The sequence below is a fragment of the Fistularia commersonii genome, chromosome 19 (assembly GCF_037954325.1).
Source record: "Fistularia commersonii isolate RoL2024-O1a breed Wild chromosome 19, RoL_Fcom_v1.0, whole genome shotgun sequence".
In the NCBI taxonomy this organism is placed as follows: Eukaryota; Metazoa; Chordata; class Actinopteri; order Syngnathiformes; family Fistulariidae; genus Fistularia; species Fistularia commersonii.
In genome coordinates, this window is record NC_141302.1 from 11,192,971 (window position 1) to 11,205,827 (window position 12,857).

A 12,857-nucleotide genomic window follows, 5' to 3' on the forward strand; every position below is an offset into this window, starting at 1 on the left:
TGTTTTAGCATCCATTCCAGGCATTCTTCACTTAACTGCAGTTATTCACCTGAATTTCTCTGAGGGAACGGATAACGTAGCTTTAACCAAAAAGATATGGAAAGGAAACGAATAATGAAAACATCACTGAGCTGTTGATTCATCATTTGTGTTACTATTGGTTTACTACTGTTATATAACTCTTCTAAAGACACAAAGTCCCCGTCTTGGTACGACTGGCAGCCTCTGGCCAAGTTACCGTGTCGCCTTGTGTGTGTGTTTGTGTGTGCGTGTGTGTGTTTGGGGGTCTGTGTGTGTGTGTCCTGTCATGACCCCCCTTTTTCTCCAGAAAGGAAGAGGTCATTGTTAGCGGCTGCTTCCTGTCCGCTGTCCGAAACACACCTGTTGCCTCGGACACACACACACACACACACACACACACACACACACACACACACACACACACAAATGAAAGATGTTCTACATTGATCCCTGATTCCGACCTTTGAAAAAATAAACACATTTAATTCTTTCTTCTCTTAATGTTGAATTAATTTCTACTGTCCAATTGTCCCACAACTGTCATATCCTCGCTTTGTTGTTGTTTTTTTAATTTGGATTCATTTCGTTGATTCATGTGGATTTATCAGGGGCTTATCACTTACACGCCTGCTGTTTTCTACCATTCAAATCAACAATCTCAGGAATTCACTAACAGTGAAAAATTTTCTATTTTAAGTTTTTCCTGGAATCCGGATACCCTCACATGAACTTTGTCAATACATACCTCTCTCCTTCCTTGCCCCTGGTCACGCTGCCTTAGGCTGACTCTGCTGAAGGATATCCCATGATGGACCTCTTCTTCCTCCCACTCTTCCTATCCTGTCTTCACTTGTGTGTTACTTCATCAGTGCACGATAACCTCGTGTCTTCTACCGAGTCCCCGAAGTTTCTCATGTCAAAGGGTCCCAGGTGGTGTGGCTTGTCCACCATTATTGTTTGTTTTCTGAAAATAACAACTTACTATTGTGTTATGTCAGCTATTCCCATTTAACTATCAGTACTACGTACCTGCCCCTCCCAACCCAAATGCTTTTCTGTCTCTTTCACTCTTGCTGGATCACTCTTCTACCGCTGAATTGAGCTTTTGAGGTGTGTGTGTGTGTGTGTGTGTGTGTGTGTGTGTGTGTGTGTGTGTGTGTGTGTGTGTGTGTGTGTGTGTGTGTGTATAGACACATGCATATATACAGGACTGTCTCAGAAAATTAGAATATTGTGATAAAGTTCTTTATCTTCTGTAATGCAATTAAAAAAACTAAAATTACTTCTTCATAATGAGATAGGATTTTTGAGTTTTCTTAAGATGTAAACCATTATAAGCAAGATCAAAATAATAAAAGGCTTGCAATATTTCAGTTAATTTGTAATGAATCCGGAGTGTATGACATTTTTGTTTTTGTAATTGCATTACAGAAGAAAAAGGACTTTATCACAATATTCTAATTTTCTGAGACAGTCCCATATTATGTGTGTGAGCGTGTGTGTTTATATATATATATATGTGTGCGTGTGGGTGTGCATGTGTGTGTGTGTGTATATATATACTGAATATAATTCAGCCATTTTTGTTGAAGCATGGATTATTAGGATATTAGCATCTTGCCGGTCAAATAGGTTTTTAATATATATGTATATATCCATATATAAAACTCCCCCAAAAAATGTCTTTTTTTATTCTTTGACATTTTGGTTGTGTGATTCGCTTTTCTGGAAATGAGGGTTACTCACGCTGAGAAAAGAGTGAAAACAGGCCGGGGCGTTCTGGGTGAGGAGGAAGTGGTTCTCCTTGGCTGACTAACGTACCCCTGAAGTGGCTCGCCGCCTGTGACGCGCTAATATCGGTCCGAAAGATGTCACCTCGCGATTATTCACGATTCGTGACAAAGTTCGTGCGGTCGACGTTTTCTCGACGAGCAGCTGAGAACCGTCAGGGGTTGCGTTCAAAAAGAAGACCTTGGTTTTCCGCTTCTGGGCCTCTTTGTCTTCCTGTCCTACATTTCCTGCTTTGTCTTTTTTTTTTTTTTTCCTGGACATAAAATAGACATGCTGGAATTTCAACAGAGCTAAAAAGATCGCATCATCATTATTAAATGTATTATAACACACGTGTCCGTCGGTGAGGTTTGGCACCAACATTGAAGACCTTAAACAGTCACGGGGAGAAAAAATATCATTCCTCGGTGCTGAGTGTGTCTGATCCTGATAAATCTCAGTGGGTAGATTACTGTCATATTACTCAGTTATTACACTGTTGCTATAAACAATTGCATCAACGTCCCTTTTCTCTCCCACGTTCAGAAATGGAAGAAGAACTGGTTCGTCCTTTACCCCGCCAGCCAGCACGGCATCGCCCGCCTTGAGTTCTTCGATTCACCCTCCGGTGGAGGGGGAGGGGCGGGCGGAGGGTCAGGTATCGCGTCCAATGAGAAGACTAGGAAGCTGGACAAGAAGATCATCCGCCTGTCGGAGTGTATTTCCATCCTGCCAGCGCTAACGGAGAGCTGTCCCAAAGAAAACATGGCAGCCTTCTGTGTGGAAACCAACGACAAGACCCATGTGTTCGCCGCTGAGAAGAACGCAGCCAAGGACTGGATGGATACCATGTGTGACATCGCCTTTCAGGTACCTGTTCCTCCTCGCTGCTCGCACTTGCGTGCCAACGGCTACATGGCGTTTCTTTCAGGGAACAGAGAGCTATCCAAAACAAAAGTGGAAGTGCAAGTTGACCTTCCAGTGTGTGTGTGCGTGTGCATTTGTATGTTCATGAGTGAAATTAAAAATACAAGGAGATGGAAGCTGTAAGGCAACTGCGAATTGGATGTGAAAGTTAGTTTCTGTGTGTGTGTGTGTGTGTGTGTGTGGCTCTGCCAAAATTTCCCATGTATCCCAGGAGTTTCTATACAGGCCTGGGCTTCCGCTGCATGTATTCCCACACACACACACACACACATACACACACACACACACACATTAGTATGTGTGCGCGAGCTCGGCCATTGCAGTGATTTCTGAGAGGAAGCCAGATACTGTTTCCATGTGAATTTTTTTTTTTTTTTCCTGTGAACCTACAGGCTGTGAAACTTTAAACAGCTAATTACAGCCGCGGGGAAACATTTCCGTGCCTTAATAAAGCATTTCAGTAAGATTTCAAAATTCGACAATGCTAATCTTCATCCAATATCAGCTGAACTCTGGTCACGGTGGTGGTGTGACATCACGGCCCTGGCACGCCGTGTGCGTTTTGATTGGCTCGGATATTAGGCTTCAATGGCTTGTTCTTTTCCCAGTGCCATGCTTTTATTCTGAAAAGCAGCTGCCAAAAGCAGAGTGAGCAAACCGGGGCCGAAGAAATGACACAAGATCTCGATGTTGCCCTTTTTTCCTACGTTGGCTGACTTTTCCCCCCCCCTCTCTCCCCTTGACGTCTCTGTAGGGAGGAAGCGGCGGCGGGTGTTGCATGCCGGAACCCAATGGAGGAAACCAGCCGCTGCAGATGTCTGAAAACCTCATCTACTACTCCAGGGAGGAGGGTGAGGACAGAACACGTCCGACCGCCTCGCGTCCTCGCACAAAAAGATCATTCATGACCCCCCCCCCCCTCTCTACCTGCAGTGAATGAGTTCTGGGTGAGCGCCCAGAGGACCGAGGCATCGGAACGCTGCGGGCTGGCGGGGAACTACTGGTTGAAAGCGGACAAGAACATCCTGGTCCTGAAAGATCCGCAGACCAAGAAGAACGTTCTGGTGTGGCCCTACAAGCTGCTGAGGAGATACGGACGAGATCGGGTGGGTGATCGGCGAGAAACCGGGGTGGACTGTTTCAAGTCAGGAGGACAAAATTTCACGTGGTCGCCGACTCATCTGTGGAGACACAAGCTCAGAAACACATCCCTTTAAAGCGGCCAATTCCATCACTTCTACTTTTTACTTTTACCACTTTGTCACTTTTATTGTTTCTTTTAAATCTGTATTTTGTCTATGTATGTGTCGAGCAAGGCACCTTTAATAAAACGTATTATTATTAGAACCAGAACGTTAAAAGAACCAATCTGTCCGGTTCCTGTTCAGTCTTCAGTCACGACCTGCCGACTTTGAAAAATCTCCAGGTCTTCCGGGGCAACCTTGGAACCCCCCTCATCCGACTCGCAGATGTAGGCTTTGTGAAGAAAAGGGAAGTGTGATTTAAAAAAACAGAAAACAAAAAAAAAACAATCCAGAAACCTAGGATGGAAGAAGTGAAATAATAGCAGCGATAGTCAGAGAACGAACTGTAAATCTGGATGGTAAAAGAAGTGAATCATGAAAGCCAAGACTCACAGATTCACCATTTGAGTTCACGAATTGCCTTTCACCTCCACCTGGATTTATCCAACCTAATCTCTCCTCCCTCTCTGTGCCCAGGTGATGTTCTCCTTCGAGGCGGGCCGTCGCTGCGACTCCGGACCCGGGAACTTCACTTTCGACACCAAACAGGGCAACGAGATCTTCACACTGGTGGATCAGTCCATCCAGTCGCAGAAAGCGCTGGCCGAGGAGCGCCACCTCAGCGCCCCCACCGGGCTGGACCCGGACGTCCCGTCGTCGCTGCAGTGTGTTCGCGGCCCCGCGGGAGGGGGCGGGAGCGGGAGCGGGGACAGCAGCGGCGGCAGCTGCAGCAGCCGCGAGGCGGACGGCGACTCGGGTGGCAGCAAGCCGGGCTCGGCGGACGGCGTGCTCGGAAAGAGGGAGGGGGGAGACGGAGGGAGGGGGCAGGGGAGCGGAGGCGGAGTCTCGGGCGGACACAAAGGGAGGAGCTTGCCTGAACCACCGTCTATACTTTTGGGCGGGGGGCGTACGACGCCCCCTCCTAGAGGGCAGGGGGGCGGTAAATCTGACAACCAAGCTGCACTGTATTCCGAGCCGGCGGATTCGGTCCGCCTGCCCCTGCAGAGCGCCGACTGTCTCTACTCCGACCCCGTGGACAGCATCAAGAGCCAGAGCCCTTCCTCGCCGCCGGTTCCCACCCCCCGCCTCCGACCGCTTGGGGACGAGGTTCCTGGGGGCGACAACCCGCGGAAAGCGGCGGACCTTTATTCGCACGTGTACGACAGGATCAGCGTGGAGCTGAATCAGAAGACGAGCGGGCTCAGTCTGAATGGGGCCGCCGGGGCAGGAGGTGGCCATGGCGGGCGACGGGGGCCGAACAATAACAGGCGGCCCCCGGGGGGGCATGCGGACGGCATGGCGTTGCCCCCGCTGCCCGGCCAGGAGCACATATACGACGAACCGGAAGGCTGCGCCAAATTGGGAGTGGGTTCAGGGATGACTATTTACGACGAGGCCCGTTTGGAGCCCGGCAACCAGAGGAGGCTGGAGGAGGCGGCGCTCCCCTTGGGTCTAGAGGGGATGTACAGCACCCCCTCCAAAACATCCTCTCCCAACCGCGACACGCCGCAGGTGCCCCCGCCGAGGTTGCCCAAACCTGCAATGGCCCCGAAGCCGAGCCGGGCCTTTTTCGCCCGGAAGGAGCCCGTCCCTCTGCCTCACGGGAAACAGGGTAGCAACACAAACAATAACAACAACATCTGGGGGCGCCCGGGGGTCGAGGCGGACCGGGAGCTCTACAGTAAAGTGTCCAAACAGAAACAACTGCCTTCGGATCTGTGGTACAGTCCGAACCAGTCGGCGCCTCTGAGATCGCCAGATATCATATATGACAACCTGGGCGACATCTGACAGCTGTCAACCGCTTTGGGACGCTACGGCTCTAAGAACCTTCCAGCTCAGACGTCTTTTTAGGAACTACCCTCCAACCCCGCTGGGGAAACCTTTTTGGTTTTGCATTCTCAAAGGCATTAATGCACATTAACGCGGTGTTGTGTGCAACTTGAACTGCCGCAAAGAACACGACTTGGACAATACGGAGAGCAATCATGTTCAGCCTGGTGGTAATTATAATCATGGATTGTCAGATGGGTTTTATGTGTTTTTATTTCTTCCCTGCACTGCTTCGCCTTGTGAAACCCGCTGCCGTTGGCTAATGCAGTACTTATTTTGGCCAAAATGTTCATGTTCAGCTGGTGACTCCTCTGGTGTAGCAGGCTAGAGGAGCTCAGACCTCAGACCTCTCCGTCGCTCCCTTTCTCGTTGGTTCTGTCCAATTTGTTGCAAGAAAACAGCCGATCACGATACGTTTTTGAAACAAGCGCTCCGAAGTACCTGGTCATAGGCGTGGCTTGCGAGTTCCACCATGAGTTCTCACGGAACCGTAAGAAGAACCTGCTTCATTGTAGATTCGTGGTTCCTATGCTGTCCCAGCGCACTTAAGAAAACCAACTAGGTTCTAGGAACTGTAAAAAGTTTCGAAAGTGCAAAAAATAATCCCAAAATCGTGGCTGACGATAGTTTCGTATTTGACTGAGCAGAATTTATTTTATTTTCATATTCCAGAGGAATGGGTTTGATTGAATAGGAGCATTTGCGAGAGTCGCCTCCCTCTTTGGCGAACGTGAGGCGCATCTGTCGAGCGAGCAGCGCGGTGCGGCAGTGGGGCCACCCTCCGTGCCGCTGGCAAGGAGAAGGAGCGAGTGTTTGGATGGTCAAAGCCATAATTGATGTACCGAGCCACAGTGTGGTCGGATCCTGCCACTTCACACACACACACACACACACACACACATCAAATGCTTATGGACCTGCCAAAACGAAAAAGAGCTTAGGCTCTACGCTTGACTTTAACAAGCCTAGAGAGCGGCTTGGCTCTTGTGACAAAATGTCTGCCGTGCTGGTGAAGTCGCTGAAGCTGGTGAGTTTGGCGCATTTCTCCACAGCAGGAAAACAAAGACGACAGCAATGGATGTTTTTCACCCGCAGTATCTGATTCCTGGGCTGATTAAAAAATCCTCCCACACGCCGCCGAAGATGGCGGGGAGCAGAAGGACTCCGGACCCTTCCTGACCTTTTCGCACGAGCCCTGAAGTGGAAAAACACGCTGCTACCGTTTCCGCCCGTGGGCTAAAACCCCGGCGGGGGTCCTGATGCGGCTTTTAATTTCTGGAAGATGTTTTGAAACAATTTTTTTTTTTTCACACCGTTGCATGTACAGACAAACTAAATATATACGTGATGGGTTTCTGCAGAGTGTGAATATGTCAGAAACAGCTGTGCTGTCTGTAAATATCATTACTAATAAAAATGTCCTTCCAAAAAAAAAAAAAAAAAACCTCCTGAGAGTTCTCCAGTGTGGATCTGTAAACAGTAGAGGCCTGCCTTTGCCGCCGAATAGTCATGGTAAAGACATTTTGTTCTGGATTGGAACGAGACAGTAAAATAAGTGTGACTTTATCCTCCGCCACGCTTTGTTTTCTGTTACCTCGATCTGTTTCCAACCACTCAAAACAGACCGTTAAGGAAATAACACAAAGGCTTTAATTCTCGCTCTCTTGTCTGCTATGCGCTAATTCCGTTGTCCTGTCGCCGCGGTGACAGCTAACGGGCGACCCGGTGAGAGGAGGCAGCGGGTGGTGCTGGATGAGGCAGAGGAGGGGGGGGGGCGGTCGTCCAGGGAGACGAGGAAAATGAAAAGTTAGAAGAGATGAGCAAGATGTCCCGGAGGGTACAGACTGTTCCTGTCAGAGTCTGTATCCCCTCCAGCCCCCCCACACCTGCCACTTGAGTATTCTCTGCTCTGGAAAAGTCCTCCAGAGGTAACCGGATTACAACCAAAGGGTAGATTTCTAATTTCTCTTTTCCTCTGCTTTCCTCCAGACAGCAGGGCAAGGAAAACAGAGGGCGGGGGTCTGCGGCGGGGGTGCAAACCTGTCTTTCTCATTACCGTAAACTCATGGTGAACCCAGGCGTGATGGGGAAAGGGCTCACGCACACTCATAGCACATGCTACATGCTAAATGTGAGTTTTCCTCATCCGTCATTAATGCGTTTAAAAAGTTGCTTTCAAATAATATTGTATGTGTGTGTGTGTGTGTGTGTGCATGTCACAATGTGAACCGCTAATGTCAGCTCGCCTGTAAAATTAGAACTGAAAACTATATATTGAAGTTTTCTTAGCTGGGGGTCCTGAAAGCAGCTGCTCACATGGAGCGCGTCAACTTTTATTCTCAAAGGGAAGATCACATTTTTCTCGTGGAGCTGTAAAGGCTTGTCACCGCACAAACCGTTTGTCAGTCACACTGAGGCGGTGACTGTTACACTCTTTGTCATCGTCTCCTGTCGTAGGATATTCCTAATAAACTGTAGGCAGTGCTAATCCCCTGCTCGTAGACGACGTAATAAAATGAATTACTTAAGGCAGTAATGTAATATTGGTATTAAGCTGATCTCTCCACTTTCTCCATCAGTCATCAGATGACATCAAACACGTCTTAGGGAGCGTCTACATCAATTATCACACAGCTGCTCCGGCCAATAGCAAAGGAGCGCTGGCGTGTGTTGTGAGGTTTGAAATTAACTGTTAAAAATAAGAAATGAAGAGAACAGGAAGTGAAACACAGATGTGCTGTTGATAGTTTAAGGAAATCCCTGTTGCCCCCCCCCCCCCCACAACCCCCGATCTCAGGGCTCCAGCTGTGGTGGTTACATCAAGGTACTTTTACTGGGTTGAAAAGTACCAAAAACAGAATACAAAAAGTGCAACAAGTAGAACACACATCATAGGTGCTTTCCCAAGAAGAGGATTTTGGCTGCAATAATTGCATTCGACGTCGTTTCTCAGTATTTTCCAATTTATATTTCCCACAATGCAACAGTTAGCATCACGGCACTGTTTAGTAAACAGCTGTAATTATCTGTGTTGTGAGTGTCCTATGACAAGACAATGACTTCATCATCTTCTTCCAGGTCATTATTCCGGTTACTGCCAAATGACCCTCAAATCACAGCTTCAGAGCTTTTTTGCTTACAAAAAAAATCTTCGGTCGGAGTCAGTTACTGGGGCAGGATCGACCGTTTGACGCTGACGTCACCGGCCTTGAGAAGTATTTCTTTGTTTCACTCTTTGTTTGACGTTTTCTTCCCTAGACCGCTCCGGCCAGCTCGCGCATCTGCAGAACTGCTCTGCTGCGTGCATACGAGTGTGCATGTGTGTGTGTGTGTGTGTGTGTGTGTGTGTGTGTGTGTGCACGCATGCATGGGAAACTGCTGCTGTCAGGCTTCTGGTCAATCAAGAGAGAGGACTGAATATTAACAAAGTGCATATTCCACTTTTGGGACATTGTGATCCAGAGTGTGTTCTGGTATAGCGATGGTGTGTGTGTGTGTGTGTGTGTGTTCATGTGATACAGAATCGGGAGCCTCACGCAGAAAGTATTTTTCGACATCACTTCATGGGTTCTTATCAACTTGCTTGCTGGCAGAGGAAGACATGACACACCCACCCACACACACACACACACACACACACACACAACCCCTGTGCTATGAATAGTGGCGGTTCCTGAGACGGCGAGCCGACGTGTCGAGGCTGTGACTCGAACGTGACAAACGAACCACCTCAACAGCTTCGCTTTCGGCTAAAGGTTAAGCTGAAGGTGAACGTAGGCGGGAGTCAGCGAGACATTGGAAGCCACATGGTGCCGATCATTGGCCAGACGGTTATATCAGCCGTTCTGATGGCTTTGCACGTCTGCTCTTTCTCACATGCGCGCACGCAGAGTCATATACACACACAAACGCACAATTTTCCACTATTACCGCGTCCTCTTGCACTCCGTACTGTGATCTCCTTCTCAAGGTCTCCGATTTAACGGACGGGTCTGATTCATGGAAAAAAGGACCGGATCAAACCCCGGCAGCGAGGCTGCGTTTCGTTGCTTGTTTGCCGAAGTGGAAACGTCTTGTTTTGGAAAATCTGTTTCAAACGGCTGAAACCAGATGAACCCGACGGCTCTTATGGAGCCCACGTGGGGGGGTAATGGTGGTGGTGAGGGAGGGGGGGAGTGTTTGCACAAACAGTTGCTAAGTGATGCGTGTTGTGATGACAGTTAGTTATTAAACCCAAGTTTCATTTCTTATAGAATTAAAGTAAATGATAAAACAGAGCGCAGTTGTTCCGCCTCTACAGCTAAAAGGTTCCCGGTTCGATTCTGAAAGGGCATCTGTGTGTGAAGTCTCCGTGTTCTGCGTGGGTTTGCTTGTGTGATTGAGAGCATCGACGTATGAATGCATGTCTTCATATTGTAGCGTTTTAGTCACGGCGATAAAACGTCCGTTTAATAAGCAATAGCTGTTGTTGGCCACAGCCACGCCACACAAGCCGGCAATACAACAAACTGTTCCCGCTCAATTCCTGGTTAAAAAAAGAAGAGAATTCCTTGCACCCCAAAATCACACAGAAAACAAGCATCAACATAAACTCCAGTATTCGCCACAATACTTGGGCCTGTGATTGACAGCCGTAGGTTCAGGGAGAACCTCGCTTCTCGCCCCGTGACAGCTGGAAGAGCCTCTAGCACCCACATAACCCTGACGGCAGGATAAACACTAAAAACGATGAAAAAATTAATAAAAGCATCTCAACCTCAACCGGAGACGCTTTCAGAAACACTGAGCACAGTTGCTTTACATGGGGATGTCTGTGGTTCGACGGTCACCATTGAAGGTCACAGATAGGAGCTGCTTTGAGATGTTTAGGTTTAGGATGAAAAAGAAAGTGAATGCCAGACAATGAAAAAAAAGGGTGGCGGTTTCCGAAAATATTTTAAGATCTATATATGAGGATGTGCGGGGGGCAGTGTTGATTGACAGGTTCACACCTGCCAGCTGCAGACTCAGCAGACGCTTCCTCATTCTGCTGCAAGACTTGCGAAAAAACAAAATATGGCACACACACACACACACACGCGCACACACATCTGAGAGTTATGCCAGACTGCTTGCAGCTATATTTAGCCTTCTAGGCGATGCATTCAGCTGTGTGCTAGACAGTTTTGAATTTGCCCCCTGGGGCAGCTGATCAAAAAAGGAAACCACAGGTTTCCATTCAGTCCGTTGCTTGGTTGCATTGAGAAACAATTTTCTTACTCCACCAGCCGAGGTACGGATGGTCCGTGCCCGGATCCAGATCTGTGTCACTTCACCTCTCCTCTTCCTGCTCTCTAAAGATGCATTTCCCTTTTTTCTCTGCCGGTAACCTGCACTAGTTGAGTCAACGCTGGCATGCATGTGTATGTGTGTGCGTGCGCGTTCGTCCCCTGCTCGGTTTGGAGATTAGAATCCTGTGTTGTCTTTGGACCTCGAACGCACAATTGCAGGAAAGAGACGCCGTGTCAGGCTGCAGGGCGGACGGAGAGGTTTGTGTATCCCGGAGAAAGATGAAGCAGGAAGCACCGATATTAGCCGGAGCCGTGTCGCGAGTTGCGGCACACCGACCGAACACGCAGGGACGGCTTCTCTTCTCGGGGGGCAAAACGGCAACCCTTGAATTGGCGGGTAATTAACCTGAGATCGCCGACACGGACAGAGGAAGCGTCTTTGTTGTCCTCTGCCTGCATGCAGACACACGTCTGCAGAAATCAGACAAAGCGCTACGGTGAAAGGTCAGGCGTCCGCCCGAGAGGCAAGCCATAACTGCCAGGGTCGGGGACAAACTGTCTCCTACGTGGCTGTCCGTTATGAGACCGAAACCCCCGCCTGACCCCAACCCCCACTTATCCTTTCGGTTTCTGACACGAAGCTGCAAAAGGAAGAAGAACCTTAAAGAACAAGAGTGATTTGGGAAGTTGTGCGTTATTTACTATAATCTGATTATTTATAAATCTATTCAGGAGAATCGCCACCAAAATGTTCTTTTCCTTCAGGTGTGTCCCTTCACAGCCAATCATCTGCCTTCATCTAACCCTCTGCATCCTCTTCACTACTCCCATATTCTCTTTCTCTTAATCTAACCAATCTAGGGTTCAAACCTAAGCATCCTTCTACCCAGATTTTTACTCTCCCCTTCACTGTCCATGTCCAGACCATATCACTCTTACTTTATCTCCAGAACATCTGATGTGTTCTGTCCCTCTGATGGACTCATTCCAGATCCGATCCATCCTTCTCACTCCTGAACCTCCACATCTTCATCTCTGCTGTTTCCAGCTCTGCTTTCGTCTTTTCCTCTGCATCTCTAAAAACCAGCTCAACATGGCTCCTGTCACCACCGCCTTGTCTGCTCAACGGGTACCAAAATATCCTCTAATAAAGATATATTTTCAAGTTGTTCCATCTCTTTGACAACTTTTAGGAGCTGTAAATCTTTAACTGCCATTTCTTTTATTGATAGAAAAATCAAGGTGGTGTTGCAGACCTCAACTCGGGATGTTTTAAATCAGTAGTGGGAATACTTCCGAGACCTCCTCAATCCCAACAAAAACGCCTTCCAATGAGGAAGCCGAGTCGGGGGACTCTGGAGCCGTCCTGCCTATTTCCGGGGCTGAAGTTGCTGAAGCAGTCAAAAAGCTCTTCAGTAGCGGGGCTGTGGGGGTGGATGAGGTCCGCCCTGGGTTCCTCAAAACTTTGGATGTCGTAGGGTTGTCCTGGCTGACGCACCTCTGGTGGCGTTCCCCCTTTTTAAAAAGGGGGATCAGAAGGTGCTCTGGTAGGACTTTAGTGCAGCATGCAAGGGGTGAGAGGCGTTGTCCTTGATACAGAGCAGCTTCCTCAGCGTCCTCCTCTTAGGCACCTCCACTAACAAGTCCAATTCAACTCCCAGGATGGAGTCTTAGGACGGATATTAAGTCTATTACCGTCGGCTGGCTTCAGCCTACTGCCCCAGCACACTACAGTGTAGAAGATGACGCTGGGCACCACCATGTAATAAAACATCTGCAACATGGCTCTGCA

General features: G+C 48.5%; 1 protein-coding gene across 2 annotated transcripts in view; it reads left to right on the forward strand.

Annotated features, from left to right (window-relative positions):
• Positions 1-7,239, forward strand: part of dok1b (docking protein 1b) — an 18,039-nt gene extending 10,800 nt beyond the window's left edge. For both annotated transcript variants that reach the window (XM_086165233.1, XM_086165232.1), the window contains 4 exons: positions 2,338-2,661; positions 3,473-3,569; positions 3,652-3,824; positions 4,440-7,239. In XM_086165233.1, coding sequence (XP_086021359.1) covers positions 2,338-2,661; positions 3,473-3,569; positions 3,652-3,824; positions 4,440-5,753 — 1,908 coding nt within the window. In that variant the 3' untranslated portion in view covers positions 5,754-7,239. The remainder of the gene's footprint in view (positions 1-2,337; positions 2,662-3,472; positions 3,570-3,651; positions 3,825-4,439) is intronic.
• The last annotated feature ends 5,618 nt before the right edge of the window (positions 7,240-12,857 follow it).